The 24,744-nt window shown below is 55.2% G+C and overlaps 9 protein-coding genes across 9 annotated transcripts in view; 3 read left to right on the forward strand and 6 right to left on the reverse strand.

Annotated features, from left to right (window-relative positions):
- Positions 1-649: 649 nt before the first annotated feature.
- N656DRAFT_237970 (uncharacterized protein) lies at positions 650-1,662 on the reverse strand. The gene is made up of 2 exons (XM_064808976.1): positions 1,448-1,662; positions 650-1,385 (listed from the first exon to the last, which is right to left on the reverse strand). Exon 2 carries the CDS (start codon positions 1,282-1,284, stop codon positions 745-747), a length of 540 nt encoding a protein of 179 aa, XP_064673884.1. The 5' UTR covers positions 1,285-1,385; positions 1,448-1,662; the 3' UTR covers positions 650-744.
- Positions 1,602-2,999, forward strand: N656DRAFT_774542 (uncharacterized protein). The gene has a single exon (XM_064814288.1). The coding sequence runs from the start codon at positions 1,859-1,861 to the stop codon at positions 2,861-2,863; it is 1,005 nt and encodes a 334-aa protein (XP_064673885.1). The 5' UTR covers positions 1,602-1,858; the 3' UTR covers positions 2,864-2,999.
- N656DRAFT_774544 (uncharacterized protein) lies at positions 2,872-5,209 on the reverse strand. The gene is made up of 3 exons (XM_064814289.1): positions 3,534-5,209; positions 3,303-3,473; positions 2,872-3,244 (listed from the first exon to the last, which is right to left on the reverse strand). The coding sequence occupies exons 1-3, from the start codon at positions 4,923-4,925 to the stop codon at positions 3,005-3,007; spliced, it is 1,803 nt and encodes a 600-aa protein (XP_064673886.1). The 5' UTR covers positions 4,926-5,209; the 3' UTR covers positions 2,872-3,004.
- Positions 5,210-5,629: 420 nt separating this feature from the next.
- Positions 5,630-7,783, forward strand: N656DRAFT_774545 (uncharacterized protein). The gene is made up of 4 exons (XM_064814290.1): positions 5,630-5,990; positions 6,047-6,131; positions 6,218-6,492; positions 6,564-7,783. Exons 1-4 carry the CDS (start codon positions 5,979-5,981, stop codon positions 7,329-7,331), a joined length of 1,140 nt encoding a protein of 379 aa, XP_064673887.1. The 5' UTR covers positions 5,630-5,978; the 3' UTR covers positions 7,332-7,783.
- N656DRAFT_774546 (uncharacterized protein) lies at positions 7,771-12,865 on the reverse strand. The gene is made up of 4 exons (XM_064814291.1): positions 12,398-12,865; positions 11,660-12,329; positions 9,871-11,604; positions 7,771-9,810 (listed from the first exon to the last, which is right to left on the reverse strand). Exons 1-4 carry the CDS (start codon positions 12,500-12,502, stop codon positions 7,967-7,969), a joined length of 4,353 nt encoding a protein of 1,450 aa, XP_064673888.1. The 5' UTR covers positions 12,503-12,865; the 3' UTR covers positions 7,771-7,966.
- Positions 12,866-13,034: 169 nt separating this feature from the next.
- Positions 13,035-14,241, forward strand: N656DRAFT_834229 (proteasome subunit beta type 7 precursor; the record flags this gene model as incomplete). The annotated part of the gene is made up of 2 exons (XM_064818714.1): positions 13,035-13,439; positions 13,549-14,241. The coding sequence occupies exons 1-2, from the start codon at positions 13,314-13,316 to the stop codon at positions 14,239-14,241; spliced, it is 819 nt and encodes a 272-aa protein (XP_064673889.1). The 5' UTR covers positions 13,035-13,313.
- A 1,134-nt stretch (positions 14,242-15,375) lies between these two features.
- N656DRAFT_765306 (uncharacterized protein) lies at positions 15,376-17,541 on the reverse strand (the record flags this gene model as incomplete). Its single annotated transcript, XM_064813397.1, has 2 exons — positions 15,376-15,542; positions 15,597-17,541. 2 exons carry the CDS (start codon positions 17,539-17,541, stop codon positions 15,376-15,378), a joined length of 2,112 nt encoding a protein of 703 aa, XP_064673890.1.
- Positions 17,542-20,174: 2,633 nt separating this feature from the next.
- On the reverse strand, positions 20,175-22,196 carry N656DRAFT_745223 (DUF1692-domain-containing protein). The gene is made up of 4 exons (XM_064812895.1): positions 21,761-22,196; positions 21,510-21,690; positions 20,688-21,450; positions 20,175-20,630 (listed from the first exon to the last, which is right to left on the reverse strand). The coding sequence occupies exons 1-4, from the start codon at positions 21,951-21,953 to the stop codon at positions 20,457-20,459; spliced, it is 1,311 nt and encodes a 436-aa protein (XP_064673891.1). The 5' UTR covers positions 21,954-22,196; the 3' UTR covers positions 20,175-20,456.
- Positions 22,197-24,249: 2,053 nt separating this feature from the next.
- The window catches only part of N656DRAFT_765308 (Per1-like protein), a gene marked incomplete at both ends in the record, with an annotated part of 1,040 nt that continues 545 nt past the window's right edge, over positions 24,250-24,744 (reverse strand). Inside the window, 2 exons of the mRNA XM_064813398.1 lie at positions 24,250-24,307; positions 24,383-24,686. Of these exons, the coding sequence (XP_064673892.1) occupies positions 24,250-24,307; positions 24,383-24,686 (362 nt within the window). The remainder of the gene's footprint in view (positions 24,308-24,382; positions 24,687-24,744) is intronic.

The raw sequence follows: 24,744 nt of genomic DNA on the forward strand, positions 1-24,744 counted from the left end.
TGGCCTGCCGGTACTACTACGCGGTAGTGCGTGCATCGCTGCATGTCAATGAAGGGCTCGAGGCAGGCACGGGAGTGCGGTACCTTCCCTTATGTCGCGTGGAATGTAGCCCAGGTACTGTTCAGGCAGGTGGCCAGGAAGTTGGATGGCAGGAACAGTCCATCAGGCGAAAATTCTCCGTCAACCAATCCATCTATCAGAATCTTGGATCCCACGTCAATCATCTAGATGGGGTGGCTCTCCCTTGGCAAGGTGAAGATCGCCTTTGGGGATATGCAACCTTAATTGACATATGATACCCGCGCTCGGATGCAAAACTTTAACCTCACACTGACTTGTCCCTGTCACTAGACCCTCAATATCACGAGCGTAACCAGGATCAGAACCTGAAGCTCCGAATTCCCTGAAGGAAATCTCATTTTTGGCTCTGATGCGCCGGGCTCCTCGACGCGTTCTCCTGTAATCCGATTATCAGAATAACGTACTAGGAAAGTTGACAGCTGGAGTCGGAAACGAGCGCCCCTCTCCATGAAATCCCATGAGGGTATCTTCATAGATATCGATCCTCGGCCTCATTCCACTCGGTATTGGTCGGATCGACTGTCATGGCTTACAGTCTCGGCCTCGGCCTCGGCTTCTCTCCTCTTCTTCTCCGAAACGCTAACAGACGGGCTAGGGTAGGGTATCGTTCATCAGCATCATCTTGCACGCCCGCGAACAACTCCTATTCATACATGGAACAACTTACACAGCATCCCTAATACTCTTCTTCGCATGCCTATGCCTCAGCTCCTCCACCTCCTCCTCAACGGCCTCCCAACCCTTCTCAAAGGCCATCTGCACCGCTGGCATGACTGCGAACGCCATCATCATGGGGGCCCAGACTTTCCAGCCAACCCTCATCCATTCCCCTACACTCCACCACCCGCCCTCATACAGCACCAACCGCACCAGGCTCTCCCCAATCATGCCCAGCGCGGCGGCCGTGACGCCCACCGCCAGGCGGAATGGCACATTGCGCGGCACCTGGAAGTGCGCGACGAGGAAGCGCGCCCATATGGTTGAGACGGTCAGTAAGAGGAACGGCAGCAGCAGGCGGCCCTTGTCAGGGGCAGCAACGGAGAGAGCACTTGTGGGAGGGAGGCGGTGCAGGAGGAGCTCCACGGTCAGGACCGACCCAAAGGTGAGCACGGCGTAGAGAAGGGCGAGGCGGACGACAAAGAAGGCCAGCGCGATGTCCCAGAGGACTTCGATCACTGATTCGGTCGTTTCAAAGAGGATCATGGTTGGCTTCTGATCTGGTATGGGAGTATGAAAGTTTATGGTGTATAGTTTATTCACCTGCCTCAGGGTTACCAACTAAGTGTCCGAGATGCAGAATTTAACTGATGGTTTTGAAGTGTTGTGAGCCCTTTGTGATGGTGATTCAATTATGATGTCTGCGCACTTGGACGGACACCCCATGGACGGACACCCCATGGACGGGGAGATACGTATTTATGGTCCATGTCTCCATGGTAGTTTTTAGCGCAGGTGATGTGATCCCCGTGGCTGGCAAGACATTGCGAGGCCGATCGAGTGGTGTGATCTTAGAAATGCTGCCATGGAATCTATGAACCCGAAGTCAAGGTCGCAGATGTCGCGATACTTGGGTTACCTTAGCTATTGTACACGGGAACACGAGACAACTTGCGTTAGCTACCGGTTTCTGCCGCGGGACCCCGCCTAAATTCTAGAACCTCATCAAGCTTCCAGTCCATCGACAACGAGCATCCAGAGCCGCCTCGATCGCGACAAGTTGATGTTCAAAGACGAGCGCAATTGAATACCGCAGCTGACGCAAGACAAATTGGATACAATGGGGTGGTTTGACGGCTGGTTTGGCTCGAGCAGCAACGACTCAGACCCGCTCCGCCGTCTCGACCCAAAGCTGCGCGAGTTTCTCGAAAGGGAGTCTCCGGTCAAGTACACCACTACCAGCACCACAGACGCGCAGCAACCATCACAATCACAACAACCGCATCAATCACCGACACAACAGCAGCAACAACAACCAGAACAACAAACACCCCCCGTCCCGCGCGAATCGCTGTTCCAAGACGGGCGGTACGCGCACCTATGGAAAACATACCGCCCGCTGGCGTCGGTCGAGGCCGAGACAAAATCGGACAGCGAGAAGCTGACGGACGTGCTCGAGGCGTACAAGGAGCGGCGGGCGGCCATCGGGCGGGCGGCGCTCGAGAACTGCGCTGAGGAGCAGGTCGAGTGGAGCGAGTGCATGAAGTCCGGGTCGCTGCGGGCGCGCATGACCATGTGCCGCGACGAGGTGCAGCGCTTTGAGCGCTGCTACAACGCCCAGAGTCGTTTGCTCAAGGCCCTGGGCTATTTGAGTGTTGCGGGCCGGGATCCAGAGGTTGATGAGGATATACAGATGCGTGCTGATGAGCTGTATCAGCGGGTTCTGGCGCAGCAGAGGGAGATTGATAGGGCTAAGGAGGAGGGAAGGGAGCCGCCTGTTTTCAAGCCGCTTTTTGAGAATAATAATACGAGTAATCTTAAGCCGGGTGGTGCGGCTGCTGCTGCTGCTGGGGATGCCAGGGATCCGCTCGAGCCGAGCGCTGCTACGGTGGCCGCCTGGAAGGAGAAGCTGGAGAAGCTGCCGGTGGAGGAGCGCGAGGCCGAAGAGGCAGCACTGAGAGCCGACTACAAGGCCAAGGCCGAAATGGCGATGAAGTTACAAGGCCTGTGGCAGGAGCGAGCCAAGGAGAGGGAAGCTCGCAAGCAGAAAGGGGAAGAAACGCTGTTTGACAAGATCAAGTCGGCCGTTGGGGTAGGGCCGTGGTCTGGGCCGAAGCCGGAATGATGCGATTTCGGGGAGCTGCAGTTGTCATCATCCTGTACCAATATGTACTGTACAGAATACGATTCAAGGTGTCATCACAGATACCGGGCTGCCACTGGGGGTGCACATTTCATTCATGCTCTCCACAAGACTTGGGTAAGGCTACCGTCCTTCTAGAGCAGCTGCCGCCCGCTCCAAGAAGGCGTTGAACTCTTTGATCTGCCTCAGTGCCCCTCCCCCGTCACTCCTGGAGCATGCTTGATCTGCCACGCGGCTTATCAGCAGCTCCAGGTTGGCCAAATCTGCCTTCTTTCGCTCCGGTGTGGACAATTCAGGCGCAGCCTGCCCTTTTTCAACCGCGAGATCAATGTCATGCATGGCTGATGAGAGTGATATGTGACGCTGCCGCTGGTCAGCACGGGCAAGCAAGTAGGAGGAAAAGTTAACAGTTAAGACTCACCAGAGCTTCCACACTCTCAGCTTCATGCCTGATCCGAATGGCGTCCATCCGTAGTGCCACCTGATCTCTCTCGGCACGAACCCGCAGTATTTCATCTCGCAAAGCAAGCTTCTCTTTTTGCGCTGCTCGCACTCTCTTACGCAGAGCATGCAGTGTATCCAGGGCAATGGTCTAGAACCTGCGTTAGTGCTCAAAACGGAACAATAAGCCCGGGAAAATGCTGGCACTTACATGCTCCAACAATCGGGTCCTCAGCTCTTCCTGAAAAGCCTCTAGTGCTCGGTACATCGTTTTTTGTTCCCTCCGGGTTGCCGCGTCCTCAGCTGCCCTTGCCCGCTCCTCCAACTTGGCCATGTAGGCTTCTACAAGCTCCTCACACAGTTTGGAGAGGACGTCCACCGCATTCACTCCGCCACGGTTCGCAAACGGGATCTCGGCGTCTTGTCCGTCCTCGCCATTGGCCTCATCACCACCGCGCGGCTGTTTGGTAAAACGCTGGACAGTCACCGGTACTGACCAGGACTCTCCTTCTTCCGCACCTTCCTCGTTGGGTGGTTTGCGCTTCGCCTTGGCCTGCTTCTTCGTTCCTGACTTTGGCTTTGGCTTTGGCTTTGGCTTTGGCTTCTCCCGAGGCTGGGGTTGAGGCTGGGGTTGAGGCTGAGGTTTAGGTGGCGATTTACTCCTTCTTGGTCTCTTCGCGGGCTGTTGCTGTTGCGCAGGACTAGCGGGCTCTCTCCTCCGGCGCCGTTTGAGAGTCGGCGATCCCACCGTGAGCCCCGAGTTCAGCTCGGGTGAGCCGACCGGCTGATTTCGACGAGAGCGTCCCCTGCCCAATCGCTGAGCAGCCTCTTTGTCGCCCACCTCTTGCGCCTCCTCTTGCTCCCCGTCGGCCTCCTCTTCTTGCACCGGCGCTTGACCACCACCAAGCTGAGCAACCAACCCATCAACCCCCTCCTCTTCCGCCTCCTCCACTACTCCCAGCGACGTCGTCTCCCCGTCGCCCTCAACCGCGCTACTACCACTCCCCCCCGACAACCTTGCACTGCTCCTAGTCCCTCTTCCCGACAGTCCAGCCAAGCCCGCAGACGACACCTCAGCAGACCTCCTCCTCGCCGCGCTCCTCGTCGCGACCCTCCTCTCGGTGGGCGACGAACTGGGCATCCCGTCCATCATGGCCTGCTGCGTGCTGTCGCCGTCCAGGTCTTCTAACACCTTCTGCAGGAGGGCGCTGGACCCGACGACAGGGGTGCCGGCGCTCACGGCTACTGGCCTGCGCCTGCCGCTGCCGGGGGCATCGGCGGGGCTCTCGGCCACTTCTTCTTCTTGTAGTTGCGGCTCATGTTGGTGCTGCTGGTGTTGTGGTGGAGGTGGGACTCTTCTGGATCTTCCCCTGCGTGAAGGCGGAGAGGAGGAGGACGTGGGCTCGATCGAGAGGCGCTTTGTGGCGGAGATTACGCTCGATAGCGGGCCGCGGGTCGCATGGCGGGATTGCGGCTGCTCTTGGGCTGGTACGGGCAGGGGCGGAGCCTCTTCCATGGGCTCGTCCTCGTCTTCTGCTTGCTCTGGCGATGGTCTTCGGAGGGTGGCTTGTTCTGAGGCGCGTTTGGTGCGCGTGTCGGGCATTGCGACTGGATGTGCTGGAGGAGGGCTCATTCGGGATGCATCGCGATAGAGGTGTTTTCGTTTCGCGGATGTGTTTGGCGTCGGTCGTGTTGTCGTCGGGACAGGAGCTGGCGGTGGGGGTGATGGCAGTGATGGTAGTGATGACTCGATGGCTGAGGGATCTTCGGGTTCATTTGCCGGCTCGTCCGCGACGGGGATGATGAAACCAAAATCAACGTCCCCTACATGGTGTGTCCTGATCTGGTATCAATTTGAGAGAATTCCAAAACGTGGTGTTGTGAAGCGGCTCACCCTGCCCCGCGCATGCGGTCTCGCATGCGCTCTTGTCCTGCATCGTGTCAATCAGCATAAGGGTCAATAAATAATTCAATCCTATTGGGAATGCAGACATACTGGTCGCCATCACTCCCTATCCTAATGATCTCGTCAATAAGATACTAACACTCTGGATGTTGCTGCGGCATAGTGATTCCCTCAGCAACAAGGGTCATGCACTACGGATACATTTCCGGCTTTGGAGGTTCAACGCGCTTCTGGACTTTTGGAGCTGCGGGACGCGACAATGCATTCAGACCTACTCGCAGCACGCTGACAGGGATCGGCACTGTGCCCCACTTACTTGGCCCGCGGGGCCTGTTTGGGTTTCAATGTGGGGACAATGCCAAGCAGAAAAGCTGCGGAGGGAGCGTACCCTAACCCTTCGGCTTGACAAGAAGGCTGAATGCACACGCAACGCCCCTGCCTCCCCGTCCACCAGGTCGACCTCGACCTGCGCTGTCCAGCTCCTGCTCGAAACACTGACCATTCAGACCCGTTGTCCTCCAGACTTCTTTGGACCGCTTCTTGGTGCCTAAACACCCTCCTCACGCGCCAACGCTTGCTGAACTCTCGCATCTCCACCCAGACGTATTCGTGTTTCAAGTCGCCAACTTTGTCCGACGCCGGTGGCACCCCGAGTGATGCAATCATAGCAGCATTCCTTCTCCCTGTGCGGCCTGACCGACCAACTGCTCTCGAGTTTACCTTCTGCACTTGGCTTGCGAGAAAGACAAAATGAGTTGGACTGTTTGTCGACCATGGCTATCGTTGATATTGTGCAGCGCAGCTGATAGCAGCTATAGTTCTTCAGGATAGCGGCCGACCTGTCGCATATCACGGCCAAATGCATCCTCATCTTCTCTATCCACCGGAATCGAAGCGCTGAAGGTTTGTTCCAGCAGAGCTTCCCTCTTCATTTTCGTTTTAAAATGAGAGAGCATCGCCAGGATTACTAACGCTCGATATTCCCACAGGCGTGTCCCTTCTAACGCAGCTCTTCTACGCCCTCGTCTTCATCACGCGCTACACAGACCTCTTTCAAGAATCATGGCCATGGAATTACTTCTTTAAGGTCTTCTATTTGCTCTCGTCCTTCTACACAATCGCCATCATGCGCTACGTCTATCCCCGCACGCGCGAACGCGAGGTGGCATGGAAGATGAGCGCCGCCCTTCTGGCCGGGTCGCTGATTCTCTCCCCCTTCGTCATGCTCATCTTTGAAAGCAGCGAGGAATGGGGCTTCCAAGAGGTACAGCTCTCCATAGCCTTTCCCCTCCCCCTTTCTACTCACAATGCTAACCACACCACCCGCCCCGTCAGTGGCTCATAGTCTTCTCCAAAATCCTCGAATCAGTCTGCGTGCTCCCCCAGCTCCTCCTCCTCCGCCAGACCACGGTCCCGACCGTCATCACCTCCCTGTACATCGTCTTCCTGGGGTCCTACCGCGGGCTTTACCTGATCAACTGGATCGTGGGCGAGCTCGACACCAACATGAGGCCGCCGAACCCGGTGTCCGTCATCTTTGGCGTCATCCAGACAGCCCTCTACCTCGATTTCGCCTGGGTCTACTGGACCCGCCAGCGCGTCAAGCTGCGCAACGGCGGCGTCGTCGACGCAGACGATTTGCGCCGCGGCTGGCTGCTGAGCCGCATCTTTGGGAGCAAGCACCTCGCCCAGGACGCCGGGATTGACGAGGACGAGGAGAGCGCGCCAGCACTAGGTGGCCGTCGCGCTGGCAGTGGAATTGGCGGTAATGGCAACGGCCGCGCGCCGCGCGCCAAGTGGGGATCGCGCGGCATCTCAATCAGCGCCGACGAGGGCATGTTTGACCATGACGAGGAGGTGGGGCGGCACGGGCAGTCGCCCCTCGACGACGAGGAGCATGGCGTGACAGACGCCGTAGTGGACCCGGACGCCAAGATGCGCGATCCGGATGAGCTGGCCAGGGCGCTCGACGAGGACGAAGACCTGGATGCTCCGCCCCCGCCCCCACCGGATTCGACCAAGAAGCAGTCCTATAGCGACGCGAGGGGCGTGCCGAGCGGCGTCAGCGGTGTGAGAGGCGGGGACGAGTGGGACGATGATTGAGCGCGAGGAATCAGGGCATGCGCTCCGTTAGGATTAATGGAACGGAAAGCACGCTAACATCTGGCTGGTGCTTGAATCTGAATGTACGCTTGTTTATATGTTTTTGGCTGGGGTAGTGAAAGCATGGGTCCATTTGAGTGGTGTTTTGGTGTTGGCACTCAACTGAGAATGGAACTCAGATTTTCGCTCAGATTATGGGACAATGAGAGTTTGGTTTTTCCCTGTGGTTCAAGAGTCATCTCATGCTGCATGGATTGTACGTTAGATTGCACTGTATGAGCGTAGAGAGACGAGGTCGTAAAGATGTCAACAGGGGCTGCAAGACCGTGTCAGATTTGACTTGAATAGGCGAGTCTTGGTTATATTGGGAGTTCAAGTCTACGAGCAGTGAATGGTGTCTCAGATACGGATATGCTATGAGCGTGTGCTCGATAATTTAGCAGTTTACTTATGCAACTTACTGCACCCGTCTTAGCTTACTGATTCCGCAGGCCCAGAACCCTCATCGGTGAACAAGAAATTCTCAGTACCAATCATACACTGGAAGATGTAGGCATACATTCTGGGCTATCCTACCCAGCAATAATCCATACTCCCTGCCGAAATCCATGCTTCTCTCCTAACCCTTTCCCCGTTCAATCGTCATCCCTCAACCTGGCAACATTGGGTCCCGCGCGCTGCAGACTCGTCCTCAGCATCTGCAGCGTCGCCTTCCTCTTAGCCTCCTTAGTGCGGACCGCTCTCTTCTCCTCCTCGGTATACATGCTCATCTTTTTCCTGGGCGACGTGCCAGGGGTGCCCTGGCCCCTGGAGAGCGAGTCCCTCTTATGCTGGTCAGGCGTCATAATGACCGACCGCCTGTTCCTCTGGGGAGTAGGCGTTCCGGCGAACGGCGAGCCCTCACGGGGCCCAACGCTATCACGCCCAGGAGTGCCACCGTTGTGACCCACCGATCCCAGCCGCAAGCGACGCATCTGGTTCTCGAGCACATCAATGTCCCCGCTGCGCTTCTCCGCCATGCTCGTCATCTTGTTGATAGTACGAATGACGGCTTCGACGGTGGGAACGGACGCCTTACCCGACGCGCCGGCAACAGAGGCCATCTTGGCCTTGAGCACCGTCAAGGCATTTTCGGCCTCGCCGAGCAAGCTCAGGAAGCTCGCGTAAGACCTGCGTAGCTCGTTTTGCTGTGCTGTCTGTTCAGCACTGAGGGGAAGTAGCTTGGCTGCCGAAATCTGATCTGGGTCGACGTGTAAGTTGATTATCTTGCGCATGTCTTCTTCCTTGGCGCGGAGTTTCGCAAGGTCTTTCGATAGACTCTGGATCGCGGCAATGGTTCCCTCAACGTCTTGTATGCGTCCCTTTTCTAGTCGATTCATCAATTCCACGTCTATTAGAGTGCCAAGATCCTCCGCCTCTACCAGCACCCAATCGCTCGAGTCCTCAAGATCCTCAAGTTGCCGTCCGCCCTCTGCGAATTGCGTCGTATGCCCAAGGATAAAAGACTGCAGTGAGCGTGAGTTGAGGCCGAGTCTGTCGATCATCCGATTGATATCTCTCCATAACGTCTCGCAGGCTGCCGGTACTCCCTCACGATCGGACGTCTCTAACACCTCTAGCTTCGAATCTGTGGCAAGAAATTCGTGTATCCGCAAGGACGGCTCGATCTCTGATTGTAAGATCTGCTGGATTCCTTCGTCTTCTGGATCAACCAGTACATGCTCCTCAGCCTGGATCTTGGCTGCCTGCTTCCGTTGCGCTTGTACGTTAGGGTCAACCGAAGGCGTGGCTCGTTGTCCGGTTGCGAATCCTAAACTTGACTGTGTAGGTAATGGCTTCCGACCTAGGAGCTGTGACGCTACCCCCGGAGCGCTGAAAGACCGAGGCGCTTCGCTAGGTCTGAGGGCACTGCTCCGCCGAGGAGCACGACGCATCGGACTAGGCGAACGTGGACTTTGCGGCACCGGCTTCGCGAGAAGAGGAGGCGCTTGTTTGATTTCACCGAACAACGGGCGTGGCTGATCAGCCTCAGAGCGGGAGATAGTCGAGAAGGTGCTTCCCGCCATGCCTTCAAAAGAGCTGTGAGGGGTGAACCAGGGGGTGCGGCCTCCTCCAAGTCCAGTTGTTTGGTTGAGGTCCTTAGCGACATCAACGCCGCTCCCTTCACTGGCGGCTTCCGATGCTCCTTCACTCTCCTCACCCTGATCACCTTCCTCATCCTCATCGCCCTCATCGCCCTCCTCGTTCTCTTGACCCTCCTCAGAGACACTTTCTTCACCAGCGCTATCGGGCACAGCAGGCAAACTTTCCGGTTCTTCCTTAACAGCTGCCTTCGTCTCCTTTTCCTGGGGCAGGGGCGGGGATGCAAGCGGGCCTGGTGCTTCACCGGGGGATATCGGCTCGTCCTTCTTCGGAGGGACGGGTTCGTTCGGGACGGCAGGTGGCAAAGGTTCCTCTGTTTTTACAGGTGCCTTGGAGACTATCTCTGGTGAGTATTCTGATCCTGATGATGATGAACTCAGATGGAAGACCGCCTTACTGGTGGCCTCGGGCGCGAGAGGCGCCTCAGGGATCCTTGAGATGTTTTCCTTATTCTCATCCTCTTCCAGCTTAATCTTTGGAGTGCCGAAAATCGAGGATACCGGCTCCTTTTTGGGAACTTCACTTGAGGCAGTCTTTGGAGTGCCAAAGATGTTAGAGAATCCACCAGACGCAGCAGGTTTAGAACCGAATATGCTGGAACCGCCCGCAGGAGTTGCGGTCTTGAAGTCGAACCTCTGCGGAGCCGGGGTAGTGGTTGGTGTAGTAGACTCGGCGGCAAAGATCGACTTGGGCTTTTCCTCTGGTGGTGGCGGTGTGGTGCTCTCCATGTCCTCCTCTTTGGACTCGGGCACAGCTGGCTGTGCGGCGGCTTCATCAAGACGAAGGCCAAATCCGCTTCCAAACAGAGACTTGCCGCCATCGTCTCTCTGCTTTTCATCAGCCTGGACCGTAGAGGTGTCTGGTTTGAACGTTGTTCCAAGAACAAAAGAAGAGGACCCGAAGGTCGGCTTATCCTTCTTCTCACTTGGAGGAGGAAAGGCGGTATCAGTACTCATCGAGACCTCTGGTGCCTTTGATGCAAAGCCACTACTGGGCTTCGACCCGAAGATGCTAGATCCGGTCGAAGCACCGCTGAGGGCACTGAAACCTCCTTTGCCGGCGAAGCTCGCGAATCCGCCGGAAGTTGGGGCGGTGCTGGCGGCGCTGCCAAACACCTTACCAGGGCTTGGCTGTGCAGCAGAAAACCCCGATTGCCCGAATGCCGGCGTAGCAGTGTTTGTTGATCCGGTGGCCCAAGGGGACGCCCTACTGCCTAGCCCTAGGGACGAAGATTGGCCAAAAGCAGGCGCGGCTTGAGGGGATCCAAATGAAGACTTTCCGAACGCCGGTGCAGCTGGTGCAGCAGCTGGCGAGTTGCTGCCAAAAGAGCTTGAGCCGAAAGCTGGGGTTGTAGACGCACCTGCGGACGTTGACCAAGGGGACGGCTTTGCTCCAAGGGCTGATGGCCCCCCAAAAGCGGGAGCCACAGTGGACGGTGATCCAAACGTCGGGGCTGTACTAGCGGGAGAGCCAAAGGCGGTAGAGCCTGAGGCCGATGGCGCTGCAGCGGAGAAAGCTGGCGCAGCGGTATCGCCGGCCGCGATTCCCGGGTAAGTCGTCCCTGAACGGATCGATTCATTGTAGACCACCCACCATGCAGACAAGACACCCTCGTTATTCAGCACCCACAAGCCCGGCAATGGACCGGGCGAGAGCTCTATCTCATCAGTTGGGATTGGCTTATACACCTTTTCTTTACTGGACAGGTCGAGTGCAGTTCCAATGGGATACGTATCAGTCAAATCCTCGCTCATCGGCAGCTGCGCGCGCCTAGAGTCATCGGCCAACTCTGTCGTAGTAAAGACGTTGGTGATTGCTTCTGCTGGTTTGTCGCTTGCCAAGGGCGTCTTCGACCGCGACAGCAAGCCAACATTCTCAGTGGCGGTCGACGAGACTAAAAGGAGATCCTGGAGGTTTGGAGGGAAGTCCTTGAGCCTGAGGACTGTGTGGTGGGGAACCTTGTCAGACAGAAAGGGCTCGACTGGGTCGCTAAGCTTTTGAAAGGTGAATGTGGGTGTTCCGCCAGCCGGCTGTTGCCGAGTGATGATGTGGAAGACGGACGGATCTTGGCTGTTCGTTGGGCTATGAGCAGTAAGGAAAACATGGTTTTCAAGCCATGTCAGCGAGGCGACTGCCGTCATGTCAGCATAGAGTGTGAGAGTGAAAAGCGTCTAGACATTGCCTACCGTGATAGTCGCCCAGGTTCGGCGGTTTGGGGATGTGGCCCTTTTCTACCCCGTCTGGTGTCATCTGGTAGACAGACCCATCCGCCATGCCGGCAACCAGCTGCTTGCCTTTGGTGCTCCAAGCGGCGCAACTGACCTGCGAGCGCAGCACTGGCCCATTGGGACCCGAAAAAAGCTTCCGTTCAGCCAAGTTCGCCATGAAGAGGTTTCCGTTGTTCGTGACTATGGCACAAAATGCACCCATTTCAGGCATCGGATTGGGAACCAGGGCCCGCAAAGTCTCCCCGTTTGTGCTGAGCTCAAAAGCAGATTGTGTACTCCCTTGGACAAGGGCTTGGACATCGTATACCGCGAGTCCACCGCCTGTCTCTGCCGAGAGGACAAGGTATTGTTCGTCGGCCGTAAAGGCGAGTTGTGAGATTCGAATCGGAAGTGGAAGTTTGACCTGGGGATCAAACGGCCGCACTTCGCTCTCGCCGGTTTTCTCGTTCTGGAATGCCTTCCGTACCGACTCAGTTGAAGCAATGTGAACCGCATCAGGGCTCGCGGCGGCGACTAGACCTTTGCGAGAGGCGATACTCATAAGCGACGCGGTAGGAGCGGGTGGAGGAGACCATTTTGAGGTCAACTGGACTTTCGATTCACCAGCAATAGAGAGGAACCCGAGACCCTGTTAATCATGGTATCAGCAACAAGTCGCAAAACGGTCGGCAAGTCTCTATAAAGGTAGGATCAAACCTCTGTGTGGATAGCTTCAAGGTCGGGGCCCTGCGTCACTCCTCCCGTGCCGCCAGCGGAAGTGCCCATCATGGCGTTGTTGACGCTTCCAAAGCTGAAAGCCATGGTGTCAGAAACACCGCCGCCCTTGAGATAGGACTTGGTTTCAGAAGTCGGATACTCCCATGCGCATGTGCTGGTAACAGCAAAGGAAGCAGTGCAAGGTTTCAGTAGGAAGTCCGTCGTGCAAGCGTCGCTCCACTCTTGCAGCCTCGAGGATTTGTTGATGGATTCTGGCCAGCAAGCTTCCGATACAAACTAGGTCGGGCTTCCTCTTCGTTCTTTGAACACGAAGCAGTGGAATTTCGTCTTGTGTTTCGTTTAAGTGCTCGTAATGGTGTGCCTTCCCGACGTAGCTCAACAGAGCAGATAGGTAGCGACCCTCGAATTTTCTGTCTGCTTGTCGCGACTGCGATGTCGATTTGAAAGAAATCCCCGTCAACAATTCACTGGCATCGCTGCTGCCTTTTCTGGCTAGCTTCCTTCACGTGTGGAGAGAGCTTGGGCCATCGCGAGTCGCCGCGCACTCTGGAATTACACAGATTACAGTACTCCGTACAGTACATTGAAATTACAAAGTTGAACGTTAGCGTGGAGCCAGGCAGCACCACCCCAGCGTGTCTTAACCGGCTCCCCAAAGAAGCTTGGCCGCCCTGTTCGCCAGGCGTTGAGTGCAGCGCAGGAAGGCAGCTCTAGCCTCGTCATCAGCTCCCGGCCGACCTAACGTTACCAACTTCCACCAGCAACGACCACCGAACTGCACCACTTGCATCGCCCAAGGCCTTGGGCAAGACTGAACACCTACCGCAACTGCACCCTAACCAGTTCCTAAATCCTATCATCGACAGATCAGCTCAGACGCGATAGGTTACACATAATGCCGGGCTTCGACTTTTCCAATTACAACCGCAATGCGGCGCTACATGCTCGGGGCGTGCCGCTGCCCAAGGCAACGAGCACAGGAACAACGATCGTAGGGTGCATATACGATGGCGGTGTCGTGGTGAGTCCCAAGCCCATGTAAATTCCGAAAGCATGACGGCAACAGCAGCAGCAGCCCTTCGGGAGCACGGCCCGTGACTGAATTCTAACCGTTCTCCCCCCTCAAACAGATCGCCGCGGACACACGAGCAACCTCAGGCCCCATCGTAGCCGACAAGAACTGCGAAAAGCTGCACTACATTGCGCCCAACATCTGGTGCGCAGGCGCCGGCACGGCGGCCGACACCGAGTTCACCACCGCCCTCATCAGCTCGCAGCTGGAGCTGCACTCGCTTTCGACGGGCCGCAAGCCGCGCGTGGTGACGTGCATGACGATGCTCAAGCAGCACCTGTTCCGGTACCAGGGCTACGTGGGTGCGTACCTGGTGGTGGCCGGCGTGGACCCGACGGGCACGCACCTGTTCACGGTGCACGCGCACGGGTCGACCGACAAGCTTCCCTACGTGACGATGGGGTCCGGCTCGCTTGCGGCCATGTCCGTCTTTGAGACGCAGTGGAGGGCGCAGCTGACGCGCGACGACGCGGTCAAGCTGTGCGCCGACGCCATCGAGGCGGGCATTTGGAACGATCTCGGGTCTGGTAGCAACGTCGACGTGGCTGTCATCACGCCAGAAAAGACGACGCTCATGCGCAACTACATCAGGCCCAACGAGCGTACCCAGAAGCTTGGGAGTTACGCTTTCCCTAAGGGCACTACTGCTGTCCTCAACGAGAAGATAATTCGCAAGGAAGAGATTGGTAAATATGTGAGCGTGCTGGAGCTCACGGAAGAGAGCGATGACAAGATGGAGGTGGACACATAGCTGGAAGCTGGAATAAGTCGGGGCAAACGAGTTCACGTACAATAGCCGGGTCATGAAGCGGCGGGCTCATAGGCAGCCCATAAGTGACATATCATTTCTCCATGGCTATTCTGTTGATCGATTGCTTCAGCAAAGTGGGCTTGCGGACTACTTGCCAGATGTTTGTCTTAACGGCGTCCTGAGCCCTTTTGACGCCTCAGATTAACGGTCTCAGAGAACATGCTGGCGGCCCGTCTTCGATTGCAAATCGCAAATTCAATTCATCTCAACGTGTTACCGCTCCCAGGTAGGCCGCGGTCTCAACGCTTATGAAACAAAGTATCTTCATTCCTAATCCTTTCCTCACCCAGGCCAGACAGCCTCCGCTCAACACTTCCAAGTTGCGGAGCAGCTCCGTATTTTCAACCCAATTGGGCTTCAAAATCTCGAATATGTACATTGAAGGTTTCCGTTTACAAAAAATAAACCTGCCATCAAAGCAACGGCTTGCCTGCTCTTTACAGCAAGTGCCGTGGATGATATACTTGAATAAGCTACTGGCCAAGGATCCCCGGAAGCATGAAAGATTAGTGTGCAAATACAGGACTTATTGCCTCTTCCGCAGCTATATCTCCCCGGAACAAGGTAACACAAGAGAAAACGAAGTAAGAAGAGGAAGGGAAGAATAAAGTTTGGTTTGGGAATATATGGCGAAGAGAAACGAAGAGATAATGCGCCAAAAGACACGCGCAATGTGAGATGGAAGTCGGTGAATGTGATGCGTGAAGACCAAACGTTGGTACCCCGTCCCCCGTTCCCAAACTCAAGAGAGAACGCCACGCATCACCAAGCCGCCGACTCCAAAAACCTTCGAGGGAAAAGGTAGAAGGGGAAAAGTAAGCAGAAAGAAAACAAAAGCCAAAGGGGTATGTACGATGATATCATGTCGATGCAGTTGTCATAATCGTGAAGACGTGGGATGTGCCAGAAGAGGGTCTATGAAGAGGGCTGCCGTCCCTTCATTGATGAGTCTTCCGGCTGAAGATGCTTTTTCTCGACCTGGACTTGGAACGGGGAGTCTTATCGGATTCCTTCGGATCGTCGTCATATTTTGACTTGTGAATCCTTGGAAAGAGTCAGCTTTCCGCGATAACATCACAAGGCGGAGGAATATAGCCCGTACCAGCTGTTGCCGACCATGCTCATGCCTTTAGCCTCGGCTTGGCGATAGTATTTGGCGCTCTTTTTGAGGTCCTTCTTGCACCCGATACCCTGAGCATAGCAAAAACCCGCCTCAGCGAGGGCATCAACGTCGCCCCAGGCTTCACAGATGAATCAGTATAAGCTTGAGAAGAATCAAGAGATTTTCAGCTTACATGCAGCAATCTCAAAGCATCGCAATGCGAGAGCCTTGTCTTGTTCAATGCCCCAGCCATTCATATGGCTCACGCCGAGCTCGTAGATGCTGAGTGCGAACTGCGCCTTACGCGTCTTACGCTCAGCAACATCAACGGCCTTGCCTTCCTTGGCCTGTTCTTCATCGTCTGCCATCTCCAAACTGGCGGAATCCGCAGCTTTCCGAAGCCATTCGACCCCTTCTCGCGGGTTCGGGCGCATCCCCCAGCCATGACGGCAGGCAAGGGCGTAGAGCAGCATCCCGGTAGGATGCCCCTTCTTGGCAGCGTGTCGTAAGTGCCACGTCGATTCCTGGAGAGAGCCGCTCTCGTGCAGGGCAATAGCCTTGCTAACATGCTCCTCTGCCGAGAGGTCTGACATAGCAGGCACTGAGGAATGTTGTGGCAGCCCTGCCTTGATCGTGCTGGCGGAGTCGCTAGTTGCCGTAGACGCAGATGACGTGCCAGTGGCAGTCCCGCGAAGAGGGGACACCAGAGATCGCACCCTTTCTCTATCCTCAGAGACACGAGCATCGTCCGTCGATGGTCTGCTCGGGTTTGGAGAGGGCTGCTGGGCAGGGCGGAAGACTTCGGTGCTGAGCTTACTCCGCTCCTGCGATGGCCGTGAAATAAGGCCTCCAAATGAACGGCTCTCAGAGGCGCTAGATGGCCGGGTCGGTGGGGACGGTGGAGGTTGCCCAGCCATGGGATAAGTTTGGTTCGTCCTCGTCTGGGCGAGGGGAACGTCTTCCACCGAGGGAGATGGGTTAAGCCATTCATTAAGTAGGATGATTGAATTTCTTTGTAAGGGCTTGCCGCGTGGTAAAGAGAACTTCGAGTAGATATATGACGGAGCAGGGGACGTGCCATCGTCGACTGTCTGCTCCTGGAACCCTTCGCTCCCCATGCTAGTAGGCGTGCAAGCAGGGTCATCAGCGAGCATGAAGGGCCCATGGCTATCGGATGACGCCTGTCGCGCCGGCGAATCAAAACTCGGGGTGCCTGCCCTGCTCAACGGTCTAGAGAAGTTGAACTGCGGCCGAGGCAGTCCAGAGGCATCTGAAGCGACGGAAGGCGATCGTTGGTACGGAGCGAAACTGGGAGACAGGACACCGCTACTGGCAGAAAACTTTCGAGAACCCTGAGAATGCATCGAGATGCTCAACGCACTGGTAGCCTCCTCATCCGAAGACATTAGACTGGAGGAGCGTTTGGCAAAGATCGGTCGAGGAGGGACAAGTGCCGCAGCATCAAACGAGTTCTTGTTGGTTCTCTCGGGAGAACCGGCCATAATAGAGCTGGGCACCGGTGACTGCTGAGGTAGGCTGTCCTGGGTTGGTGACCTCCCCCATGCCTGCTTGTCGCTGGGATCATTGACCTGCTCCATCGGCGATGGGGACCGTTCCCTGCGTGCACCCAAGCTGAAGAAGAGCTCACCGTCGCCTGCGTCACTCGGCTGCCTTCCCTTGAACGAATCCATGTTTGGTACCGCCGGAACCGGGATAGAGTCGTCGGGAGTGGGAGGAATGTTGCTCAGGCGGGGGTGCATCGACCTGGGCCGGTTGTCGATGTTGTCATCCACCTGGGTCTTCAAGCCAAGACCCATATTTTGGTGCGCGCCAGCGTCACCATCGTCTGAAACTGAGTCCTGCGAGAGAGAACGGAAGTACTCAGATCTGGCCTGAACGATTAAGGGGCTGTCGTCATTCAACGGCGGCAGCCGGCTCATTCGTCTTCCCTGCTTTGCGCTTTCCTCCAGCTGCTTGGCGAGCAGCCTACTCTGTAGGGCAAATGCATCGAGAGGGGAGAGTTCGGGAGGAGCTTCGCCGGCGATATGAAGACGAGGTGATCGCAGTGGTCGGGAAACGGAGGTTTGCGATTTGGATCTGAGGTCCAGAAAGACGGGCCCCGGCTTTGGATTGGACATTGTGAAGTTTGTGATGTCGAGTGCAAGGTACTATGCGCACGCGTCGCAGAGCAGCTTAGATATCACGAGGCCGTCCTGTATACGAGAGGCGCCGGAGCGAAGGGGTTTCCACATATACGAACCCTGGACGCCGGTGAAAGGACGTCTGGAGTGATGTGGAGGCAATACCTTCAACGGCAATTGGTGAGGGAGAACGGCGTCCGCGCATGAAGTATGAGGTCAACTCTGGCCACAAACTTGCAAAAGACGTGGTATGTGGCTTTGACGAGGCGGATCGACCAAGCGATAGGCGAGGATGTACAACGGCAATGTCGAACTGCCGGGATAACTGTCGCGTAGAAGCAGCGAAGCGATGGAGGAAATAGGCGAATGTTCTAGGGATCCTGATTTGATTCGAAACGCTATCGATTTTCCGAGGGGCCGCGGGCGAGATAGTGAGTTTCAAGGTCAGAGCCGGGTTTGTCACGGGGGCGGCGTCTCAAGAGACAACTGATTGATTTATAGACCACAGCTAAGAAAACGCGGCGCACAGCGAGTGGACGGGAGGAGCGAGCGGCTTGTTGTCAATATGAGCGAGCGTCATTGACGAACAGTCAAGAGTCAGATTGACTGATGCGAGTTCAAGAACGACAAACATCAGAACGAAAGACAAGAAGCCGGAGGAGTGTCACGTTGGGCCGAGTACGCGGAAGGAAGGGGGAGAAACACTGAAGCAACCCGCGAACGGGGAGAGGATAACCTTGGGTAACGTAAGGCACTGTCAGGTTGGCACTACGGGGCCAAGGGCCCATGGGCCCCATACATCCACTAATAAAACGCTCCCAGCCCATGCATGGCGCTCAATCCACTACCCAAACTGGCTAAACGTCCGAGCGACTGCATGGTTAAAAAGTCGAAGTTAAGCCCGAATAGGCTAGCGTTTCCTCAAAATTCGTTGATGTCCAAACATGGAAGCAGCGGCAGACGGGCATAACGGTGGTGCATCGTAATTCCAGCCACTTGGACACAATTTTAGCAGTGAAAATATGGGGTGCAGGAGGTCAATCTTTGTTGCCTTTCCAGAACGTTTATCTGACCAATCGATCGACGAGTTCTTCTCGACCATCGCCACAACGCCAAACACACTTTGAATAGGTAATCTGTGTACATACAGTTACGGGGTTAGGGAGTTACTTTGTATGCCACGGGTACACTAATTCGGTCTGCTCACGTTCTCGTCGACTGCAAGCTCCGCCTTGGGCGGTGCAAGCCTTTCACTGACGATGTCACGTTGACGGAAGTGCCAATGTAAGTACGGTGTTAGTTACGCCGAGACTGCACTCCACTGACTCCAGCAATGATTCCCCTGCATGACTCCCCAAGAAACAATAGGTGCCTTTAGCTAACAGCAGAGATGTGGATTATACTTACCTGCCGGCCGGTCTGGAAGCAATTGCAAGTTAAGCTTTCCTAACCGAAGCGAGCCGAAGTGGCCGAGCCCAGATCGCCTCGGCCAATGTCCCGGCCTCCGTTATTAGCATCTTGATCGGCCGCCGTGATGGGCAGGTGCTCAACCGATCCTGAAGACGAAAACGAAGAAATCAATATGTCTACTTCGTAGGTATGGATGGTTCTGGCTTTCCAGGCGGGCGCTTCACCGCAAACTCTACGGAGTACATCCTATAAGAATCTCAGCTTTCAGCGTAGCAAGCAGAGAGATTTTCGTTGTTTGAACGGAGTCAACGCACAGGACCCTGATTTCTGGGTGCTCCAACACTATTGCCCTTATTTAACGATTGGGACAAGTACCGGCCAATCGTCGGCCAGACATTTAGACAGACTACCACCGGCTTCTTGGTTTCAGCTTTTGAGTGGTACAGTACAGGACATGTTGAATCTTAACCCGCTTCCAATCCGCGCTTCTTGTTCCCTGATTGCTGATTCCATCCACGCCGCTCTTGTGCTACTTGAGCGCATTGTGATCCGTTTGGGTCATTGCAAAATGCAGAGTAAGCCAGTGGCGCAATCAGAGATGGGGGACGAACAGCCATCAGGATCCAGGGCAGGGTTCTCCACGTCGGAGAATCACCGATCTGGGACCTGCATGTGCAGGTTATTTCAAAGCTGCAGGAGTGGCCAGGGGTTACGGGCCAGTAAACCCCCAGGTGAAGATGCAAGCGAAAAAAATCTCTGCTTTGGAATTTTCCATTTCTCTTATTTACTGTATGTAGTTCTACTTGTACGGAGTACTAAGTACACTGCAATGGATCATAAATTACCTCCTTCGGGCATAACGTCCAATTGGGATGATGGAGGCCCTATAGAACATTGCGTGGATTGCTTTTCATGTCTGGCATTAACCTCCAGCTTGTCTGGTTTCTTCAATATCACCATTGGTGTACGTACAAGAGTCTAGAGACTCGGAAGTAATTACTTCATTGGCCAACGACCACTCATGATCCCTCCATTTTGAGACACAGGAGCTGAAAGGTTATTGCGAGACTTGGAATAGGTATCAAAGGTATGGCAACGGCTTGGAAGATGGTAGCGCCCATACCGAGGCCGGTAGTGTTGGCCTCTAGTCCTTCGATGGCTAGAACGGTGCTAAAAAAGTCGTGATACTATAGAAGAGAGAGAAAGATTTAGAGGTCTATACGAAGTACCAAGTCCACAGCTAGCACACTTGGTGTAGCGGCCGGTCCTTGGCCACGGCCTTGCACTCTGTACGGAAAGCAGAAAGGATACAATGTCCATTTTCCCAACTAGCCGTTAACTCCTCTCCTATGCATCCAAGACACTATAACTATATACAAGTGGCCGGAAAGAACTTGGCCAAAATCAAGACACCCGCACAGCGATAGCAGATAATAGAAACACCGAAGAAAGCACAGGATTCGTGTGACTGCCAAAACCCCACCTGGTGAATATTCATCCCCTCAGAGCTCCTTTGATCTCAGCTTCTTGAGCCTGGCGCTGCCCTCGAACAGGGCCCGGTCAACCGCCGCCGCAACAGTCAGGGTGCCACCAATGATGGCACATAGGCCAGCCACGAATCCCAGGAACGACTTGGCTCTTTCCTCCCTATTGATAACTCTCATAGGAGAAATATCCTTCGCGTCACGAGTCAGAGAAGTGGCTGCAGGGTATGGGAACGGGGAGAAGCTTACATAAGAAAAGAAGACGCCCGGGATGCCACCCTTGGAGTGCAGGCGCTCCTTGTGGCCCTCCGCACTGTCGTCTCCACCGGCGAGAGACCGCTTGTGGCTCGTCACTGAGTACTGGTGTGTCTCGAGGCTGCCGTCGGACAGGGCTCCGAACGAGCCGAGCTCGGCATGGTGCTCCTCCCTAAAACCGGCCCACGACTTCTCCCAGCCAAGGGGGAGATACGAGGTTGGGACAATCTTGATGAAGTACATGTAGTTGTAATTGACGTCGTCCGTCTCTTGGTGTGTGTCGTCCAGCGGGTTCAGGTGGTGGTTGGTCCACGGCAAGTTCTTGTTGCCCAGCTTACTGTGCAGGCTCTCAGGCAGCTGCGGGCCGAACCGTAAATGGTGAATCGTATGGGTAAAGGTGTGCTTGACGGGCGTGTCCCAGTAGTTCTTCAGGTCGTGCACGTGCATGTTGCCGTTGCTGAAGCTTCTGCCAGGGGCAATGTGAAAGTTGCCAATGACCTTGTTCACGCGCAGTCCTCCCTCGATGCGGCAGCCTTCCTTCCTTTGCTCGTCGAGCCGCTGGCCGTAGTGTTCCCGCTCGCACTGCTCGATGCCTTCACCCCTACCGAAGGCCCATGCCTGCTGCGCGTATGCATCCCTGACCTCGTCGCAAGTGTTGCAGCATCCAGGCTTCTGGGCAGTAGTTGGCGGGTTGGCGCCGTAGCAAGGCCCGCAGTATGATGGGTCAAGATGAGAGGCCGCCTCCTCTGCCGCATGTCTTTCCAGCCTATTAGTCCCACAGATGCCTGGTCAGCCGAGTAAGAGAGCTCAACTCACAGGGCCAACGCCTTGCTGTCAATGTCGCCACCACCTTCGCTCACCGGCCGCAGCCTAGTCTTTGTCACACCGTGCTGAACGCCGTGTTGCTGCTCTCCCGAGACATCCATGACATCGAGGGTGAGTAGCTCGCAGGGCACCCGGGGAAACGTTATGTTGAGATGGATCTCCATCCGCTCGCCTGGTGAAAACACCCAAACAGTCAGCGCCCACCATCCCATACTACTTGAAAGCACCCGGTGCAACGGTACCTCTCGCTTTGTCCACGACCAGCTCTGGATGTACGACTACTCTCCGGTAATCGGCCCATTCTCCCCATGAGAGAAAGAGAACGACGATCAGCGACACTATCGTGACAATGCCACCGGATGTTGTCCTGATTCTCGCATCTTCTACTGTCTTTGTGAAGGCGTCTAGCCTCGTAAACCTCGACTTCGCAGGCATCTTGCCTCTCGGGAGCTGCGTAAGCGCGCTGACCCCGAAAGCGCTTCAAGGTTCCACGTCGCGGGCCTGGGTCTGCCGGGCAAATTTGGGCTACCAGATCATCAATCGATAATGTTGCAAGTGTACGAATAAACGAAGTCCAACGCAGGAGCAAAGTGACACCAATTGAGAACTGGATGAAGCAGGCGGGAGTCTCAAGGCTGAGCCCTCGATCATCACCATCAGCTCGTAAGTGGGGATTACACAGCCAAAAAGTTGAGGCCACCTCATCCAGAGCTGCGCTCCAAGATGCGCAAGCTACGCTGTGATTGGTCAGGCCATCGCTCGATCCACAGCGGGATGCCAGGGACCAGCCGCCAAGCCCGTTCCCGACTCCATGGCTCGCGTGGATGCACGAATATGTACAATACAAGTAACGTACTGGACTACGGATACCCCTCGTGAGCTCTTGTCGCTTCTCCTTTGGATAACGGAACTGATTGAACATTTTAGTTCAGAAGCTCGGTTGCAGATGGCTCTTTGTTGTCTACGTGGCTAACTCAGGTAAGGAAGGTATCATCTATCTACCAGTCGTGAGGTGTATTACTTCCGCTCGGCTCGGCCACCCATTCCTGCCTCGAGCTCCTGCTCGTCAGCTCACTACCGTACTACCCGTACCAGAATGAAAAGCCTTTCAGTCCAACAATCAGATGCAATGACTTAACCACACCTGCTTACGCTACGCCGCCAAGTGGCTAACTGAAGAACGTCGCTTTCTTCCAGTTGACGAAGGCATGCTCCGAGTCGGCGTGTGTCGTGTGTGAGGTTGTGATGACTTTAAACCCAATGCATGAAACCCTGGGCAGCCCAGCTACTAGTAGCCTACTGAGGCAAGCGACACTTCCTGGGCGATACGCTCGCCTCCTCTTGGTGGACGTGAGCAACTAAGGTAGTGATCTACGGCGAGTCGGCGCGGTGGTATCTTAGCAATCACCCGGCGTTTGCTTGTGAATGTATCTGGCGTTTGGAAGCTTGAGGTCCGAGTCGTGGGGCGGATGGACCTGCCGGGCGTTGAATGGAATTCGCAGGACAACCTTCCAATGGAAGTCCTGTTAAGAGCGGTAGTAGAGAGGATGATTTTTACATACAAGATACTATCGACCTACACTAACAGATGTCGCGCCCATTCCAAGTACCCAAGCCGTGACTGAGACATGGACTTCTGCCAGGATCCGAGTATTCGGACTTTCGAAGCACATGAAGTTGATGATCTTGATACCTAACTTGCCTAATACCGACGACTTGGTGTCTCAGGATTCTATGAGCCACTTCAGCTTGTCCTGGCTATCAACCCTCGTCATGTCCTAATAGAGGCTATATCTACAATACCGACATACCATTGCTTGATCACCCTTTGACCGGTGCAGGATAGCGTCTCCCCCGACGGACGGGAGTCTGTGCAACAATCCCGTCCTTCCTCTCCCATGCCAACAGAACACCTTACGGATACTTACCGATGAGAATGAATGTATTGTACCTTACTAGGTATGGCAGTCCCGAGTAATGTAGGTAAAGCGGCAAGCTTGCAGTGGAAGGCAGCCTGTGAAATGTCATCACACAAGGGAAGTAGACCGGGATAAATGAAACGGAGCGCTCTTAATCTGGACAGCTTGTTGAATGAATGCATTGGGGGGCTGTTGTTGCTGGCTCAAGGAAGAAGTACCTAGGTAGCTATTTGAAAAGCTCGAGGAAGTCCTGGTAACTTGTCTTGTGTAAACATGAATCGGGCAAGCTGTGTTGGCAAAATCACGGTATCGGTGCTAGCATCATGGGCCGTATGACAAGTATACTACTGATATCCATTGCAGTCCGAATATATAAAGAAGCTACTTACTAAGGCACTAGGTAGGAGTCAATGCCCCTAGGATACACTTCTCCTCTAATGATAGGCAGGCACTTTAAGGGGATATAGAGTGTAGGTCAAGTATCAGGGCACTAGTTAGCTGTGTAGTATCTTACCACCCCTCGTGATTACGAAGCCGCTTTCACGACAAAGGGATCAATGTGCCGGTGAGGGATTGGTGGAAGTCGCTCGGTATGTCCAACGGATAGAACTGTCGGGCTTCAAGACACAAATGGCTCTCGAAGAAGGTAACTCAATTGCTGATTTTCAAACCACAGCCATGACCGAACTCCATGCTTATATCAAATTCAAGCCTCATAGCTACCCATGCATGAACAAGATGCTAGGAATGACACCTCTCTTAAATTATACCCCCAGCCAACTTCTTTGTCCCAGCAGGTCCCGCCGGGAAGCTCATGCTTTGAGTCGTTCACTAGCAGCGATATCGTCCAAGGCGTCCTTGACAAGGAAGCTAGACGATCCATGGGTGTCAGCAAATCCGTCCCACTCTTATGGTCCTACCGATCTAGCAAGGGAGATCACTCACTTATACCACAACACGGTCGGTGCAATGGTCCCCAAATGCCACAGACTATGGGCATCCACACTGCTCCAGATGGGCGCAAAGTCCAACAGCTCCATACTCATAGCCACCAGCACCCAGGCGACCACAATGCCGGGCCAGATGGCCCACGCCCGCCTGCTCTTGCGGTACCGGTCCCAACTAAACCAAGTCCAGAGCACGTTCGACACGGCCCCGCAAGCCACGTTGGCCGCCATGTTGTACGTGTAGTCCCAGCGCCAGAGCTTCAGGTAGGCAACATGGGCAAGATACAGGGCAACACAGAGACCTGTCCAAGCGCGGAGCAAGCTTCCTCTCCTCCCCCCGCCGCCGAGCGGGCCGCCCCC

The sequence above is a fragment of the Canariomyces notabilis genome (assembly GCF_033297395.1).
Source record: "Canariomyces notabilis strain CBS 508.74 unplaced genomic scaffold N656scaffold_2, whole genome shotgun sequence".
Taxonomy (NCBI): Eukaryota; Fungi; Ascomycota; class Sordariomycetes; order Sordariales; family Chaetomiaceae; genus Canariomyces; species Canariomyces notabilis.